Raw genomic sequence first — 18,011 nt, forward strand, 5'->3', positions numbered from 1 at the left:
ATGGTACAACAACACTGTTAGGATCAACCCATGCCTTTACGGATGAACTTATCAAGGAGATAGTTAGCAATGCTGCCAGTATTTTTAATTTGGATGATATTATTTCAACACTCCCAGTTTTCTCTACTGCACATGCTCATTTTGTTCTAGACATTTTCCAAGATATATTTGGAGACATTGTTTACACTGAAGCTGATGACAATGTTATTAATTTCCACAGTGGATAGTTTATTGTTTGACTCAGAATCCAATGTAGATGACAACAGCCATTATTTAGAGAAATATTTTGACAGTTCAGACAGTGGCAGTGAAAATCCAGAATTTTGTCATTTTTAATGGAGTGAAGAAAATGTGTATTTCCAACTATCTGTAATTCATACATAATCAGTTATTACATACTTTTGTACCATATATTTGTTATTTTCTATCATGCTTTCTCACGGTATCCAAAACTATTCGAGGTATAAAATCAATGATTCTAAGTACACTGTGAACGGCAATCCTGGACGGGCAGAATGTTTTTAAGCTAAATATAACATATTTTTCGGTATTACGCACGAGTTGTACATTATTTGAAGCAGAAGTTGATTCATTTTTGTTACAGACTTTAAACACAGACTGTTCACAACTATCCTCTTGGGGGACCTTGTATTACTAAGCTAAATATAACAATTTGTTGTTACTATATTACATCTATAGTTACACATAACTAGTTGTAAATTATTTGATGCAAAATTGATTCACTTATGCTAACAAACTGTGAACCGAGATTGTGCACCGCCATCCTGTTGGGCCCCATGTATTTAAGCTAACTAAAACAATTTTTTGTTAATTATACCTGTGTACTGTAAAACCCACTTAACCCCCCCCCCCCCCCCCCCCAGGATATAGGCCCACCTAACTGTAAACCAGAAAATACATCGGTTTTAAGCCCCCCTGGATACAAGCCCCAACTCCATTAGCTTTACTTGTTTTGAATTTTTTTATTATGATTTAAAGCTTATCTACCAGTATGAAAAACTAAGCCCCCCCCCCCCCCCCCACACCACCTTTATAAGCCCATCTAAAAGCCCTTACAAAGCTGTATAAGCCCAGGGCTTTTAAGCGGCAGTTTACGCTACCTAGAAACAACCACTTATAAATAATTGGATCCAAAAATTAATCACTTTTGTTAACAGACAGTTTTGTTACCATGTTGTCGGTGCACCATGTATTTATGGCAAATATAACAATTTTTCGTAATAACAAACAACAAGCTGTAAATTATTGGTACCTGTTCATCTCTCATGTAGGAGACCATAAGAGAATAAAAAATTAATGCTCATAAATTTTAGCCCATTTATCTCGCCTGGTTCGTATCCATTGGTACAAGTCCCTATAGTCCATACCACGCACAAGGTTAGCACTAATTTTTGGAAAGGAGGGATAGCCCTCTCTCCCTGGAGTGTAAATAAAAACATCTTGAGTTAACAGGTCAGCCTCGACTTGCTGAACAGCTTCTGTTGGATCAGTTTGTGATCGATTGGCGACTTCTTTAGACTCCTTGCAGTCCACATCAACACTAAACAAAATCTGATTCCGGTTGCCCTGGCTACTCTTTGGGCTGACTCCTCTTTGAAGTTGGACCCTAAGAGATCAGTGTAGGACTTACCAGATTTGTTTTCGTGTTCAAGGAACAAATCCATAGAAATGTTTTTGCCAGGTTTGCCATGGTTATTGCAAAATCTGTTTGCAATTAAGCTTTCTGCTCTTTCTGCTGGTAAGACTGACTTTACCTTGGTCAAGAACAGGAGGGTAGTATAAGCATACTTTGTATGGCCATGGTATTTGTACAGCAGAACCGCAATTTTGTACAAATTGACGAGACGCTTTCCATCCCCCTCGCGGATGGAATCATTGAGGTCAGCTAGAAGGAGGCCAAAGCGCATCTTTGCTTTGTGGTAATTGAATTTATAATCCTCCTTGCTTTCCTTCTCTTTTGGATTTGTGGCATCATTTGCATTACTACTAGTGGTAACTAACTCACTTCCATGCTGCTTTTGGTGATACCTGAATTAAAAAGATAGAAAATAAACAAGGAAATTATAATTAATTGGTACCTTTACTATTGCGAAAACAACAATTTATCTCGTTCCATTTTACTCCTCGGAAGGGTTTGGGGACTGCTCTCGTCGCGCTCGTTTGCTGAAGCACGTTTAATAAGTTAAGCAAACACTGTGAGCAAACAACTTTCTGGCGTAAATAAGGCCACTAGCGTGACGTTTATTTTTCTCAAATAACCTATCTTAAAATAACAAGCATTTGATGATATCTTCAGCAAAGGTGGGTGTTACGAGTATTGCTGTAGAGCAAGGTTGTCTCCAGACAGAACTCAGGATCGCCGGTAAGAGCAACAAACTAATTTATTTCCGTAAGGTAACTTCGCGAATTTACAGCACTAAGCTTCTTCAAATTTGAATCAATCTCTCTTACAGCAGAACCTCTCGCTCTAATATACATGAGGCTTAAAGTTCTAGAAACTTCTATTTGGAACTAAATTAAGTAGTTTGACACAATTTCTAATCTGAGTAATTACATAAGGATCAGAATGTTCTGGAATGTTCTTATACAAATCGGTCACGGCTGAATGACATCCGGTTCTAGATTGTTCTAGAAATTGACTTAGACAATTTTTCGTAACATAACCCCCTCTTTGAGAAGAAATTTACAAAATTTCTGCATAACAACCAAAAATTGTCTATGTGGATAGGCAGTATACACTTATTCCAGCAATGAGCTTACTCCAGCACTCGACTTAATTAATCAGCTCCCACGTTGTCTGATCCCTTATTAGCTTCCACTTTCATATTGTAACTCTGTAAGAACATAGCCCACCACATCAACCGGTTGTTAGTGAACTTTGCACTGTTCATATACTTGAGAGGCTCGTGATCGGTCTGTAGTACAAAGCGCACACCATACAGATGCATATGGAATCTCTTGATACCCCACACGACTACTAGGCACTCTTTCTCTATCGTAGAATAATTAAGCTCTGCATCACTCAACTTCTTACTTACGTAACAGATAGAAAACAATTTGCCTCCATGCTCTTGTATCAGAACTGCACCGATCCCGTAGTTTGAAGCATCCGTTCTTAGAACAAAGGTCTTTTCAGGATCTGGTAGTCGCAAGATTGGATCACTAGTGGGAAGGATCTTGATGGTTCGATAGGCTTTCTCCTGGGCGTCACCCCACTCCACTTTACTTGGTTGACCCTTTCGTGTAAGGTCAGAAAGGGGAGCTGCAACAGCAGCGAAGTTTGGGATGAAATCTCGGTAATATCCTGCCAGTCCCATAAAGGAACCAACCTGCTTCTTGGTTGTTGGTCTCGAAGCTTTTCTGATTTTGGCGACATTATCCTCATGGAGACCAATTAAACCCTGCTGCAATTGATGGCTGAGCAAATCAATGCTGTCAACACCAAAGATACACTTGCTCGGTCTAATCGTCATGCCAGCTTGAGCTAAGGGCCTAAACAGCTTTCGGAGGATCTTAAGGTGATCCTCCCATGTACGGGTGTGGACCAGGATATCATCCCAGTCAAACTCGACATTCTTCATGCCTTTGAGCAATTTCTTCATTCCACGCTTCAGTGTAGCCGCAGAATTCACCATGCCGAAAGGCATCTTCAGAAACTCATAGGAACCATCTGGGGTAACAAAGGCCGTCTTAGGAATATCTACTTCTGGTATTGTAACTCGCCAGTATCCTTTGCTAAGATCCATCTTCGAAAAGAACTTGTCTCCCTTCAACTTCTGAAACAAGTCAATAGCTGCTGGCATGGGTTCGGGATCGAAGACGGTTAGCTTGTTGAGCTTTTGTGATAAATAATGATAACCAGATAACGTAATGTTTACTATAGGATCTTGATTAAGTTTAATTTTGGTTTCAGTGGGACCTATCAAGGAAAATGTAAAGGCTAATTCAGATAACAGATTTACAAGGTTGTCAAAATTGGCAGAAAGGCTCCTAATATTACAATTTAGTGCTGAGAAGGAATTTTTCCCATTAAAGCATTCAATAATGTCATTGTCATTGTCATTATTAAAATTTTCAGAAGTATAATAGTTAAAGTTTAGCTCACATGGCATATGTAGATATATATCAGATCTGGTTAAATAAGGTATATTTGATTTTGATGAGCTTATATCCAGGCGAGTTAATAGACTATATTCTTGGGTCCTACTTTGTAAATTACTATTCATAAAGTAAACTTAATATATAAGCTATACTTAGCTGGGAGATGACTTGAGTTACGATGAAGAATGCGATGAAAAGTAAGCTCATCCCTTGATCTTTACAAGGCCATTCATGCCCATTATTGGGAGGACAGGGCTGGTATCATTTCTACGAAAGAATATTTTCCCTGAAGAAGTCCAAATATACTTGAACTGTTTGTCCTTCCTCACTTAGTAAGCTTCCTTGAAGAGCTCCTTATTTTTCTGGGTGAGACTCTCTGCGATGAAGATTCTCTGGGCAATTGGGTAACCAAGATCCTTAGTTGAAAGATCGTTTAACTTCCTTCGGGCTTTATAAAACTTATCCTTGGTTATCCTTCGCACAAACTTGACAATAATTGGTGGGCATTTGTTACCCTTCCCTTTGTAAGACTCGCTGTTCCTGAGTCTGTGACTTATGGAGATATCTCGATCTTCGATATCAACATCCATCAGGTTAGCGACTTTAAGAAGTATTTTATTTGTATCCTCCTTTGACTGGCTACTTGGAAGTGGTATACCACGAATTTCCACACATTCCCTTCGAACATACTGCTCTAGATCATTATGGGCCGTAGATAAATCTTGCAGTTTCTTAGTGGTCGCTTGAAGCTCCATTTTAAGGGCCTGGTTCACATTAGTAAGTTCCTTCCTCTCTTCATCAAAGGTAGAGAATTTCTTAAGCATATGCTCGTATTTCTCGTTGATGAGGGACATGGACAGATTAACATCTTCAATTTTCTGATTCAGTGGTGCTAATTTTTTTGTCAAGGATGGCTTCCAAAGCCTCCGCTGTAATTACTGACATGATTAAGGCGACTAGAACAACATATAACATAAAAAAATACTGAAGATACAACAGTTTTGGCAGAGCTCACAAAATTGCCGCCATCTTGTACACCAACCGCTGACCAATCAACCGCTGACCACTTAAAAGTTTTTGGCATAATTTCTCCATAGAAATATAGGAATCCTGAAAATACCCTCTTTCTTTTTAAAATTTGATGTAAACCTTCATACTAGTCATCCATTTGTTTTATTTAAAAATCCAGACAAGAAAATTAACTCTCTCCAATTATCTCAGGCATAAGATGATGATGATGATGATGATGACAATACATCTGATAATAACATGAAGGGGGAATGACAGATTTTTTACCTTGTATAAATTGACCTTGGCATGCCAGTCTGCATGAGTGGGATCCAACCCCCCTAGTCTATCAAACTGATCATCATCATCTTGAAACACCCACTGAACATTCCTAGCCCTTTCCTCAGTTAACTGGTCACCATCCAAAAAGATTGGTTGAAGAATCATCTTGCTATCACCTTGGGTCAGTTGTGGCACATACCTTTCTTGGACAGACATCAAGTACTGTGCCATCTCACCAGAAATATTTGTATTGAAGAATTCCAAACCAAGGAAACACTTCAAATATATTGAGAATAAACAACTAAATTAACATAATTATGTATTCCACAACAAATAACTACTTCTTTAATCTACTGAATACCTGTGAACTGAGACACCAGTTGCAACTGCTGTAGGCTACCTACTACATCAATTATTTTTCAATTGTTTAAGTCATGGGTTGCTTTATTTTTACCTTTAAACTTTGCTGAATGAATTTTTACAATGTATAAAATTTATAAAGTTATCAATCATTTTTGTTGTGAAGTGTAAGGTTGATAAACTGGACAAGGTAATGGATTAAGTTGGTAAAATACTGGGTAAATAAAATGGTAAGGTTCTGAAAAAAAACATTCTTGTCCTATTTTACAAATAATTCTTACCACATCAGACTTTCTGGCCATTTCGTGGCTATATTGGTGAGGAGTATGGTGAATGACTACATCCCTGAACATTGTAAAAGCTGGCACAAACTTTACAACCATTCGTGTAACGAAGACAACAAAATCACTCTCCACAGCAAGGTTACTTTCTACATTTGGTAGTAATTCCGAAAGCTCTAGATCTGCAATCTTGCACTGGCCTTTTATAGGGAAGACAGATGGGCCTGAGCTGGGGTCTAGTATAACCCTATCGCGAATAGCCAGGTGATGTGTCCAATGAATTGACTGATTCCGAAACTTACTGGTCTGGATTCTAGCTGAGAGACTGAAGTCAAGATTGTCAGCAACAATTCTGTAAATGAAATAAAACAAAATAAATAAATCACTTAATTTAAGAGTCGAAGTGGTTTAGCACTGCTGTAGACACTGACAAAAGCAAACAAATATTGTAAATTAAACGGAAACTTGACAAAAATCCCAACTGGCAGGAGGCAGACCAGTTGGCTATTTACTTCAGCAAGTGGAGAAGCCTAAGCCGTGTATTGCACTGTGATAAAAAACGACGAGCATTTGAGAGCACGAGGGAAATGTAGAAAACACGAACCGCAGGCAAGTGTTTTCTGCATTTCTCAAGTGTTCTCGAATGTCCAGAGTGTTTTATCACAGTGTAATACACGGCTTAGGCGTGTTCACTTGCTTTATGATATAGGCAAAAAAAATAGAATAAAACGCGCTTTGTCTATGCTTTATACTCTGATAAAACATGGGTTTTTTGACCAATCAGAGTGTGCGCAGATAAGATAAGATAGGATAAGATAAAACAATTTTATTTCATGTCAAATTACACAGAGGGTGGTCTCCCAGTCCCCGGAGCCAGAGGCTCATGATAAAGGGTCCTATCTATATCATAAAAGAAATTATAATAGAGTATAGAGTAAGAATTGCTCTCTGAAAAGAACAAGGAAGGGGGTGACTAGGTTTTTCGGATCGACGGATTTGGCCTTAATAAGCGCACGGATTGTGGATTTTTGCGGGGAATAGACATTCAAAGAAAAGCCGCAGAAAACTCAAGTCATCAGTTTTACCTGTAAGACACTGGCTCTTCCTTGAGCAGCTTACACTTAGCCTCTTTAAGATCTACTTTGCTGATGTTGCTTGTGTCACAACCAGCCAGCAGATCCATAAGTTTCTCGAATGCCTGAGAAGAATAATAAATCTTGCTCTCCAGAGATGACTTAGAGACATCTATAATATCATCCAGTAATTGCTGGCCAAGAATTTCCTCAATCAGCGACAACGTGCCATTCCTCTCTTCAATCGCCTTTTTCCATAGCAATACTTTAGAATCATGATTTCTTCCCACCTCGGCTTGATCACGAGCAACTTGCCCCTGTGAGATGCAAATTCCAAGCCGATTGAGACGCGTGAAATCGGCCGCTTTTGCCCCACTGAGGACAAGAACGGTGGAAACTCGCTTTGCATGAGCAGACATTCGTGGATTTCGCAGGCGTGTAATTGCAGAAGTCGCTAATGCCAGGGAATCTATGCTCTCGTCGAATTTCTCATCAGACGGATCGACGCATGCGGCCCCTGTAATGCACGTGTACCACAAAGGGCAAAAGACCTTTATTTCGTGCACCAATTTGCGATTAGAGAAGCATGCAAGTTCTGACGGAGTACTGAATTTTAGCATGCTCTCGCTACGAGTGTACTCGATCATTTCACGAGCCAAGTGTTTGGCGAGCGACGACAAGAGTTCCTTCTTAAGTTCTTCGTGCACAAACATCACGTTCACAACTGGCTTCCAATTTCGGTTGCAGATATTTTTTACGATGTCAGCCGTTGCGGCATCTGGTGTTGAACGAAAGGAGTACGTGTTATCACCAGTTGGAATAACAACTTTCACTGCCGGTTTCTCGACTGCCTGCGCGGACATGAGTTCAGAAATTTCTTGCCGGGTCGCATTTGCAAACCTATGAGAAATGGAATCGTCTGGCCGTTGATGCTTTCCTTGACTCTACTTCAAGTTTTGAAATTCCATCCTCCTTCGGTGAGTCGGTCCTGCCAATTTTTCCAGAATTCGCTGAATGAGGCCGCGAACCGGACATTCGCTTAAACATTCCGCTGCAATAGGCGAACAAGTCATGGCAATGGCATGGGATGCTCTTGCGAGACAAGAAATCCACTCTTAAGATACCTCATAAGTTCTGAAGCGTTCCGAATTTTAGTGGCACATTTGGCGCACACTCTGTTAGATTCAGCCACATTTTTCTCACAAGAAAAACCAAGTTCTGTGACCAGATCAGCCAGACGACATTTTTCTACTCCCGCTCGTTTGGACAGCTCAAATAAATTCTCCGTCGAAACTCTACGTTTAAAATCGCCGTAAAAACTTTTAAAGTTGCATCTACAAACGCGGCAAAAATCGTTACACGATTGTTCTTTCGTTGGTCTTCCTTTCGCAGCTTTTTTGGGGGTTTTGCGATCGCGTGAGAAAGACATCCTTCACGACATGTTTTGGCACCGCTACTTGACATTTGAGCGATTATTTTCCTAGGCATCTCTCGTAGTCCCTCCTTTCGCGTTCTTCTCGCCCCCAGGATCTCGCGCAGCCGTTGTTCTCGCCCCCAGGATTTCGCGCGGCCATTTTTTTCTCGCGTTTTTTTTTTTTCGCGTCACGCACGACGGACTAAGCGAAAGAGGGACTACTCGTAGTCTACCCACTCATTAAATTACAGCATCTTGAAAGCAAAAATTTACTTTAATAAATGTACTGATTTATGAAGAGTATTTGACAATGTCACTACAAGGTACTTGATTTAACTCAACAACGTTTAAGCAATAGAAAACATTTTCTGCCCATACACCAAGTTATAGAAACACGAGTGGAAGTTGGGGAGGGAGAAATGCTGCGGGAACACGAGCCGTGGCCAGAAGTTCTCACAGCTTCATAGAGATTGTTTTCCATATCTTTTAAAACGCACCTCCATAATTCCGTCTACAGCTAGATTTGTGTTTCCATCAGGCCAATGCAGTACGGCTTTTAGGGTGCGGTTTCCCACGGGGAGTTTTCTTCATTAAATTATACTGATAGTAACAACCCTGTACTTTGTAAGCACATGTACCTCTTAAACTCACACTAGATGATCTGTTCCAGCCTTCAGTGCTGTTTGCCTCGCACCAGTACTTCCCTTGGTCGTTCAGGCGAATAGAGTCAAAAGCTAGTATGGAGTGGCCTTTAAATTCCTTCACAGAAAAGCTTGGCACGCGATGACCATCCTTGAACCACGTGATGACTGGGCGGGGGATACCTGACGCGTGACAGCTCAGATTCGCTGTACTTCCCGCGGAAAAGTTTCTCTGACTTGGAAGATCGACATTGAAATATGGTGGTAATGGGTCTGCATTTAAAATACTTTCCACTGTTAATGACACTTAATTAAGATCTAATCTCGTATAAATCAGCAGGACAAAACATTCAAAATGCAATTGCCCAAATTTAATGACTCCAAATTAAGCAAGACGTTTTAACCTAGGGCTTTTAATTAGGGAACTTAAGCATCGACGATGAGAGGAAGACGACGACGATGACGACTAGAAGTCAGTTCATAACACTTGCAAGGAACTGAGCATGTTCGTCTCTGTCAGTTCGTCGTCGCGCAGTCATCGACGACGTACTTTATAGTGATTTGCTGTTTAGCTGAAAACGGAAGTAGTTTTACCCGTTTAATCAGCACACTAATGGCTAATACTTTGCTAATCGTTGAATTATAAGAACGCCATTATAACAACAACAGATCACGGGGTAGTGTCACGACTTACCTTTAAATTTCAATGTGAGTTTATCCTTCGTGCATCTCATGCTATTCTCTGACACGCATTCATATTTACCGGAATCGCTCTTACTGGCATTTTGAATGAAAAGCTTGCATACCAGTGATTCTCCGCTGCCATCGCAATCCTTTATATAGTCATCGTAGTTCTCGTTGTAATAGTATTGGATCGTATAAGGTTGAGCAGCCTGATGACTTCCCCCCTTTGAAGAGTTACTGGTGCAAATGATTGTTATGTCGTAGCCAATTGGGAGGACGTCCTCACCCGGAAATTCCAAAATGTTCAGCGACATGGAAGGAGCTTTAGGATCTGGTAGAGATTTTATTCTCTATTAATCAAATTTTCGCTTTACAGCCTTGAAATAAATAGCACTTTCTTAAACTCGATACAAACTGCATAAGGGCCAGTTTCTAAAGTAAGGAGTCGTTAAATCCTGTATTTCGCAACGTTTGCTTATTGAAGCCTTTTTGTGCCTTTTTACTAACCTAAGGTAAAGTCTGCATACGAGCCAAGTGACCCATTAGGTCGGAGCTTATCCCGGTGTCTGTAGCATAAAGCGACTAGGAATATTCTAATCTCCCCTCGATGAGATGCTAGTCCATCCCAGGGTTATCCCCAGCCGTTAGCCAATAGTACACCTGGGTGGAGAGAGGCACTGTGAGAGAAAAGTGTCTTGCCCAAGAACAGAGCACGATGTCCCCGGCTAGGGCTCGAACTCGGACCGCTCGATCCGGAGTCTGGAGTCGAGCGTACTAACTATGAGGCCACCACCATGAGACCTAACTGGCTTAGAAATACACTGGCAAAGAAACCAAACTACATTGTTACTCTGTTTTTAGTTTTTTTCCTTAGAATAAATCATTTTCTTAATTAGCCCTTCTTCCATGAAGTCAGTTTCGAATTTTACTCCCCAACACTAGCACCGGATTGATGCTGGTATCTCTTTCCCACAGTTCGTTACACAGAATTAAGCAAACAAAGTCAGACTACTTTTCAGTCGACACGACTTGCGGGAAGGAATTTCAGGGGATGTGCCGTAATTTTAAAACGGATAAAAACACTTTGTTATGATGGCATGACCAGGACTGTTTTCACACTTTAAAAACGCCTTCCCTTCATTGCAAGAGCTTCCTTCCCAAATGAATGGCATTTAATTTTGTAAAAGGAATAACAATAAAAACAAAACGCGTAACAAAACATCAAAAAAGGTAATTATATATGGAAGAATACCATACCCTTGTTTTGCTTAAGGGGTGGGGAGGATTGGAGAGAAACACAATTTCATAAGTGAATTTAAACGATTTTACTATTTTTGTGCTCAATGTTTTAACAAAGAGTAGAAGAGCAAGAAAAGGTAGTCCCTAATTCAAGATGAGTATTTTCTAGTTCTGTATCACTCACATTTATGTAGATATTCAACAGCGACACAGCCAATTTCTGCATCAACGACGATTACATATAAAGCCATAACCAACAGCATGACGATTCTTCGTTTCTTCTTTTTTTCCCCTGGAAAAAAAAAAAAAAAAAAAAAACAATCAACATTATGTTACTGACTAACTAAACACGGTCAACTGATTGGGTACTGAATCTCTAAACTTTCTACCACAATTTGCTTGAAAGGTATTTTGTTTTAATAAATTAGCATATGGTAACTGAAGAGACTTACCCCAAGTTTTGAATGTTTTCATGCGATAAGTCAATTTTAAGATAAACTCTGGTACTTCCCATTGAGAAACTTCCGTCTCTAGTACTACCCAGAAATCCAAAAACATCACAACACCATATTATCAAAATTTCCGCTCTATTACCTGTCAAGAGATCGCTTACGGGAGGATAAGAACAAAAGAAAATTCGAAACTTTTAGCTCTAAAAGTGGTTGCGGTCGCTTACGAGCAAACGTTACAGCAGGAATTGTTTTTGTTTTTGTTTTTTTTATTTGAAAACCATACCTGTAAAAATTGTTGATCTGTGAAATGTCATGTCGGGAAGAAGATGCTCTTGTCTTTGTGAAAATGCACGATTCACAGTTAATGCTTTATGCCGATTATTCCCAAGTGTCAACTTCCTGTATCAAGTTATCTTAATAATTTAAACAGCTGCTGAGCATACACATTGGAAACATTTCTAAGACAAAAATATTAAAAAAATATATAGATTAGCTCCTTTGAAGCGCTCATCATTATAAAATCTCTATTAAAAAAAAAGAGAAAAAATGCTTTGCGCGAAGATTATCGGCGACTGGGAGTTATGACGTCTTTCTATCAATGCTGACAATTTAACGAGAACAATTTAATTAAATATTATGATTAGAAAGTTGATCTGGAAATACGGCTCTTATTTTAAAAGCTTTTATTTTTCATTAAATTTTATGTTAAAATGCTTCGACATTTTATTTGACACTCTAGGACGTTGGAAAGATGTACTTAGATGCTTCCCTCCCAACAGTTTCTTGCACGGGTACACAACGGGACTATATGACGTTTGATTAAATAGCGTGGTACTCATTACGCCAGACTCGGACAAAATAAATTTGTACTTTAAAATAATAAGTCTCATGCTTTACACGATGAAACGACAGTCGACAGTTACGGAAGCTTGCTTTGCAATAATCATCTATTCCAAAATTTTCAAACATGATGATAATAAGTTTATAGAACAACCGTCAGCAATAATGTTTCTCAACATGAAGCAAAGATTGTCGGTCGCCGTCCAAACTTAAGATTTTTCTAAAAAAAAATTGAAATTTAAGAGAAGAAAATAGTACTTGCTTACCTTTTTTAATCGCGTCAAATCTTAAAGCTCTCAGTCAAAGACATTAACAGTATTCCTTTCCACCTGCCAGAAAATGAAACCACTGGCATCTGTCTTAGCCTGATATTTAACTGCGTTCTTGTCTTTGCCTTTGCCTTTGTTCTTTAATTGCTGATTTTAGAGCAAAATTCCTATTTCGGTGGTGATTTCAACACGTTTGGGTCTTCTAAGGATAAAACTTTCAACTTTCAACTGATGCTAAAAAGGGTTATTTCGACGGAAAAGAGGCACCGTACTTTGTCACACTGCTCAATAAACCACCTGTCTGATGGTGCCATAGCAACGGTGTATTTTATCATATAGCTGGTAATTAAACCTCAGAGATGGCATTTTAATTTTTTCTATGGTTTTCAATTTTTAAAAGAAAATAATAATAAAAAAAAATTACTGATAGATAAATATAAAAGACACAATCCTCTACGGCTGATATTATAAGTTACCTGTATGACGTGCTTGATCCTCGGGGCTTGCCTTCATTTATACATCTTAAGCCATTTCGTTGTCAGCCCTGATACCAAGTTCACTTACCTTACATATCTTTATTTCTATTGTTGTCATTTATTTGTTTATCTATTCACGTTGTGAGCAATGCAGGATTAAAGTGTTAAAGCCCAGACACTGCCTGCCTAAAGGTAGAATGAAAGAAAAACTTAATATTCCAAACGTTTCCCGGAAAGACATTAAACTGCCAACTGGGAATTGAAGGTACCAATATCTGCATGCAACCTGATATGAAGTAATATGTCTGTTCGAGACACCTGCAGAGGTTTCTGAAGGCTGACTTCAAGCCTAGATACCTGCAAAACTGACATTTAGAAATTATCAGGAGACCACTGGGGTAATCAACATTTCGGAAAATTTAACTGTTTCTCTGTCCATAACTTTCTCTCTTTCTTAATTTAAAATGTCCTTTATAATGAAAAACATGTAGATTATATTAATTACTAAAAGAGAAGAAAAAGAAAATTAACGATAAGCACGTTACATGACGTCTCGACGACGTCATGTCATGATTGTGGAATTGAAAAGAAATTAAAATAAGTGACCTATAATGCTATATATTCAGAAATGGAATTCTGACAAAATTCATTCATTCAAAGAGGGTAAAAGCAAGTCCTTAACTGATACGAAACGTTTCGCGCGAATAGAGTCTTATGAGTGTCCAGTTCCGGACATTTCTGTCTAATTTTGAGCATCGCAAAATTTCAACACTTAAGCTTGCCCCGGCATCCCTTAGGGATATTGAAAATCTCACAAAGGTTCACCAGCGGTTTTACATTATGTCCGTCCTTGAATGTCTTTTTTTTTCCTTCTGATCCTGTACACGTTGATGGAGGTAGCGCCACGTGTAGCCGATATATTTTGCATCTCACAGTTCACACTTAAATTCCTCATTTTTTTCCCTAATCTTTCTGCTTCTAAATTTAAGGCTGCAAATCATGATTGTTTTGTTTTCTTCTAAGGTCGTGAAGTTGTCTGTGAACCATGTCGGCAGATTTCTGATCCTTGTAAGGCATATATACTGATCTGTAAAGGACTGCCCTATGGCATACGAGTCAAGTGTGGAGGTTACTGGAGACCGTTGATGTTCGAGGCGATGAGTTTCTCGGGATATTTTAGTTTCAAAAACATCCCTTAGAATTTGGTCTACAGATAAAACGCGTCGCACGATCTAATATAGTTCTTAAACACGGTGACCGTTCGCACTTGCCATCAAAAGGCCTTTTGTAGTAGATGGCGGTTGAGGAGCCGATTGTTCGTATTTTTTTCTGTAAACACAGTTTTCAAGATAGTGATCTGTTTTGATTAAGAAAGATTGAAAGATTGTAGGGAAAAAAAGAAACACTAAAAAGCAAAGAAATATCTTCATGATGCGTAAGCCAGATTTGACCAGATAACTTGGACTGTCAACTACAAAGCTAGTCAGAAATGTATAACTTAGTGGTATTGTTGTGATAGCAAAGCGGTCAACTGTAGCCACTTTCTGCCGTTATGTCTGACGTCATGTCACCAAATAGTAACCCGAAGAACCGTTAACGCTGACGATGTAATTGACTGCTGTTAACTCTGACGTCACACAAAGACAAGTCCGGCACAACTAGCCTTTATAAAAGTAGTTAACTGTGTTGATGTGACCGCGTAGTCGACTGCAGCCATGTTCCACTGTAAATTCTAAAGTCATGTTACAAAAGGCTGCGACCGTTTGTAGAAGCACTCTTTTGGACAACTCCAGGCACACATACATGTTTGAACAGTAAACGTGATCCGGGCAGCCAGGGAAGGATTGATAAATGCCACGGCCATTTTATGTTTACAACAGGTGTTTTTAGTTCCCAATCTTCCCGTGAGTATAACAGGAATGTGATCCTCACCGGAACATTGGGAACTAAAACACCTGTTGTAAAGACAAAATGGCCGTGGCATTTGTCAGTCCTTCCTTGGCTCCCCGGATCACCGTTTACTGTTCATACATGTATGTGTGCCGAGAGTTGTCCAAAAGAGTGCAAACCTTTCAAGAGGACTCTACATGATTAAACCGGCTTCGAGGAAAACAATGGTCAGTAATACAAAGAACATCGAAGTATGTGATCGTCACGCTCGACACAGATGAGGAACGTATAAATGTACTTTATATACAAACCTACAGCTGGAAGGAAAAGGTGGCAGTTTTAATGCTACTTAGGTTTCAAGGATCGCTGCAAAGGACCAAAACTTTAACCTTGAAGCCAGGTTAGAGATTTACGTGAATTTATCGGAGCACTTTAAGAAGGCGAGTGTGTTGGTTACTCGCTGGAATATTTTCCAAATTTCCTGAACTTTAAGCGGTCCTTAGTTTTGAAAACCTAGTGGGCAGACAAATTTTATTATTGTTTTAAATTAAGGGACATTTATACTTTCTATTCATGTACTTCAGCGGTTTCAAGCAGGTGCCACATTTTTAAAACATGCCTTCAAAGTAGAGCTATTTTCGCGTTTGCTTCAAAACTCGATTTAACGGGTAGAAAATCTTCTTTTAACCGTTGAAGGAACAACGTTGAATTATAACTGCAGCATGGCTAAACAAACTGCTATGATATTTCTATGGTTGAAAAAAGAATTGGGACTTTTGAGCGAATACTATTTTTTTTTTTTTGCAGCGCCGGCAATACGTGCTATTTTTTCACTTTGGGCAAACACGTAACTTGTGTCGAGCGGACCGAACTTCAATTAATCCTAGAAAACTTCAATTAGAATTTTTAATCAGATTAAACTCATTTTAGTAATTGACTAGGTAAGGGCTTCAAAATCCCAGCTTATGAGAAAAATCGAATTTTCGAAGTAAAATCAGTGGTCGGTTTTTACAGAGACAGCTTCTTAACTTCTTAGCATAATTACGTAACCTGCATACCAACGAATTTACATACCAGCACAAAACTATCTTACAATAACAACGTGAAAAATTATATTACCTATTTTTGAGAGGAAATGCTGCTGTCCGACGCGAGGTGCTCCTCAGGCAGACTGGATGGTTGGATGGCAGGTTGTTCAAGCTATGCAAAATGATCTACTAAGGGGAGTGGGGTTGGGTAATTGTGACGAGAAAAAAAATCAACCAAGCTGCTTTTAGACAAAAAAATACATACTAACATAACGAGAAAGGAAAATCATAAAGGGTTGAGAAAGAGAGATTTTTAGCGTTCAGTGTCCATAAATAAATTTAATTCATGCCTAACTCGAATCACTGACTGGAAAATTTGACCATTTACAGACTTTATGAAATGTCTGTAGATCCTGAATTTACAGACTTGGTCACTTATCCCGCTTAAAAACAAAATGCGTGTAAATTTATTTTGCAAAGATTTTGTTTAGTTTTTAGTTTTGTTAATTTAAAAATATTTGTAAAATGTTTGTAAATGGTACCGGCTAGAATAAGAGGAAAGAACTCATAATTTACCGACTTAACAAAATCTTCTAAGAATGTTTGTGAATTTACCGTTTACAAAGATTTTACGCGTTTAGCCCTATCATGTAAAATCTCTGTAACTTGACATACACGGGGCACCATAAAATCTCTGTAAATTGACATACTCGGGGCACCATAAACTCTGTGTAAATTGACATACTCGGGGCACCATAAAATCACTGTAAATTGACATACTCGGGGCACCATTAAATCGCTGTAAATTGACATACTCGAGGCACCATAAAATCTCTGTAAATTGACATATACTCGGCTATCAAAAAGAAAGCATACGTTATCCCAGGGACTATGTGAATACTCCTCGTTAAAATTCCGAAGCCAGGTATCATCAATTAAGCACAAATCTGGGCGTACCAAACTCTACCTGGTCAGGTATTCAGTTAATTGGGGCGCATCGCATGTAGATCGCCGACTGGAGATACTCCTTCCGCGAAGCGTGCTAAAACCTACTCAGGAGGTCGACAGCTATCGACCTGCAAATCAAGGTGTTCTTTCTCGAAGTAAAGCTACGGTAGTCTCCGAAGGAAAATCGGGCGAAGATAAATGATAAATATGACATCCGTGAATAGAAGCAACATACTTTTCTTGCGAACAGTTCTAATCAAACAGCCGGGCCCTAATAACACGACATAAAGTACCCTTCATAAACACGTTTGAAACAAAGAAAGGTCGAGAGACCGAGAAGAGAACGGTAAATGTACAAATGTCACGAACCGTATTAGTCGTGTAAGCCCGTTAACCCCATTTTACACTGGCCGCCGTATCGGAACCGAACCGAACCGAACTATTTCGCCCCAACTCAAAGTCGTGTCGTCCCCGAAAAAGTCGATTCGCCCCGATCGACCAAAAGTTAGTTCGCCGAAAGGTTTTTTGTACAATTTACAAAGGAATAAATGGTCGCAGTCATAAAGAATCAATTATATTGTTGCTATGAGAGTGCAACAACACTTCTACGAGCGTAATCCAGCAAATATATTTATTTTAGACGCAATGGCTCCTTAACTACGCAAACCTTTAATAAAATGGTTTAAAAGGCGTTTCATATACTCTACAGGGAAAAGCCGTGGAAGGTTTATTAAGTTGATCAAAGGTTTATTAAATCGATCAATCAACGGACTTTGTTTCTACGCCGTAATGAAACAAATATATTTTTTTCTGGTTAGCATGATTTGCACGAAGTGAAAGCCTATCTCAATTTGCTCAGTAATTTCCTAAAATTTTCATTCTCGGAACAGGGTTCATTTTCGGAACAGCGGCTAATGTAGTAGCTTTGGCCGAGGAGGTCTGGGTACTCAAGCTCGTTTTGTGGCGCTCGTGTTAACGATCTGAATATGTATTTTCCTTCGGAA

The 18,011-nt window shown here is 39.1% G+C and overlaps 2 protein-coding genes and 1 pseudogene across 2 annotated transcripts in view; all 3 read right to left on the minus strand.

Annotated features, from left to right (window-relative positions):
- The window catches only part of LOC110046798 (hemicentin-2-like), a 297,824-nt gene that overhangs the window by 124,933 nt on the left and 154,880 nt on the right, over positions 1-18,011 (minus strand). The gene's annotated exons all lie outside the window — the stretch shown is intronic.
- Positions 4,326-5,168, minus strand: LOC149114215 (uncharacterized; annotated as a pseudogene).
- On the minus strand, positions 8,796-13,481 carry LOC149114216 (vascular endothelial growth factor receptor 1-like). Its single transcript, XM_089287620.1, has 6 exons — positions 13,142-13,481; positions 12,663-12,812; positions 11,840-12,014; positions 11,289-11,396; positions 9,876-10,196; positions 8,796-9,454 (listed from the first exon to the last, which is right to left on the minus strand). Exons 3-6 carry the CDS (start codon positions 11,868-11,870, stop codon positions 9,075-9,077), a joined length of 840 nt encoding a protein of 279 aa, XP_089143746.1. The 5' UTR covers positions 11,871-12,014; positions 12,663-12,812; positions 13,142-13,481; the 3' UTR covers positions 8,796-9,074.

This window comes from Orbicella faveolata, unplaced genomic scaffold (assembly GCF_042242905.1).
Source record: "Orbicella faveolata isolate gen_17 unplaced genomic scaffold, um_ofav_v1 contig_14, whole genome shotgun sequence".
Classification (NCBI taxonomy): Eukaryota; Metazoa; Cnidaria; class Anthozoa; order Scleractinia; family Merulinidae; genus Orbicella; species Orbicella faveolata.

Coding starts and splice junctions, on each gene's coding strand:
- LOC149114216 (XM_089287620.1), bottom strand. CDS start 11,870: ATGACATTTCACAGATCAACAATTTTTACAG. Junction 11,397..11,839: donor CAGATCAACAATTTTTACAG/GTATGGTTTTCA, acceptor TTTTTTTTCCAG/GGGAAAAAAAGAAGAAACGA. Junction 9,455..9,875: donor ACTCACATTGAAATTTAAAG/GTAAGTCGTGAC, acceptor TTTTAAATGCAG/ACCCATTACCACCATATTTC.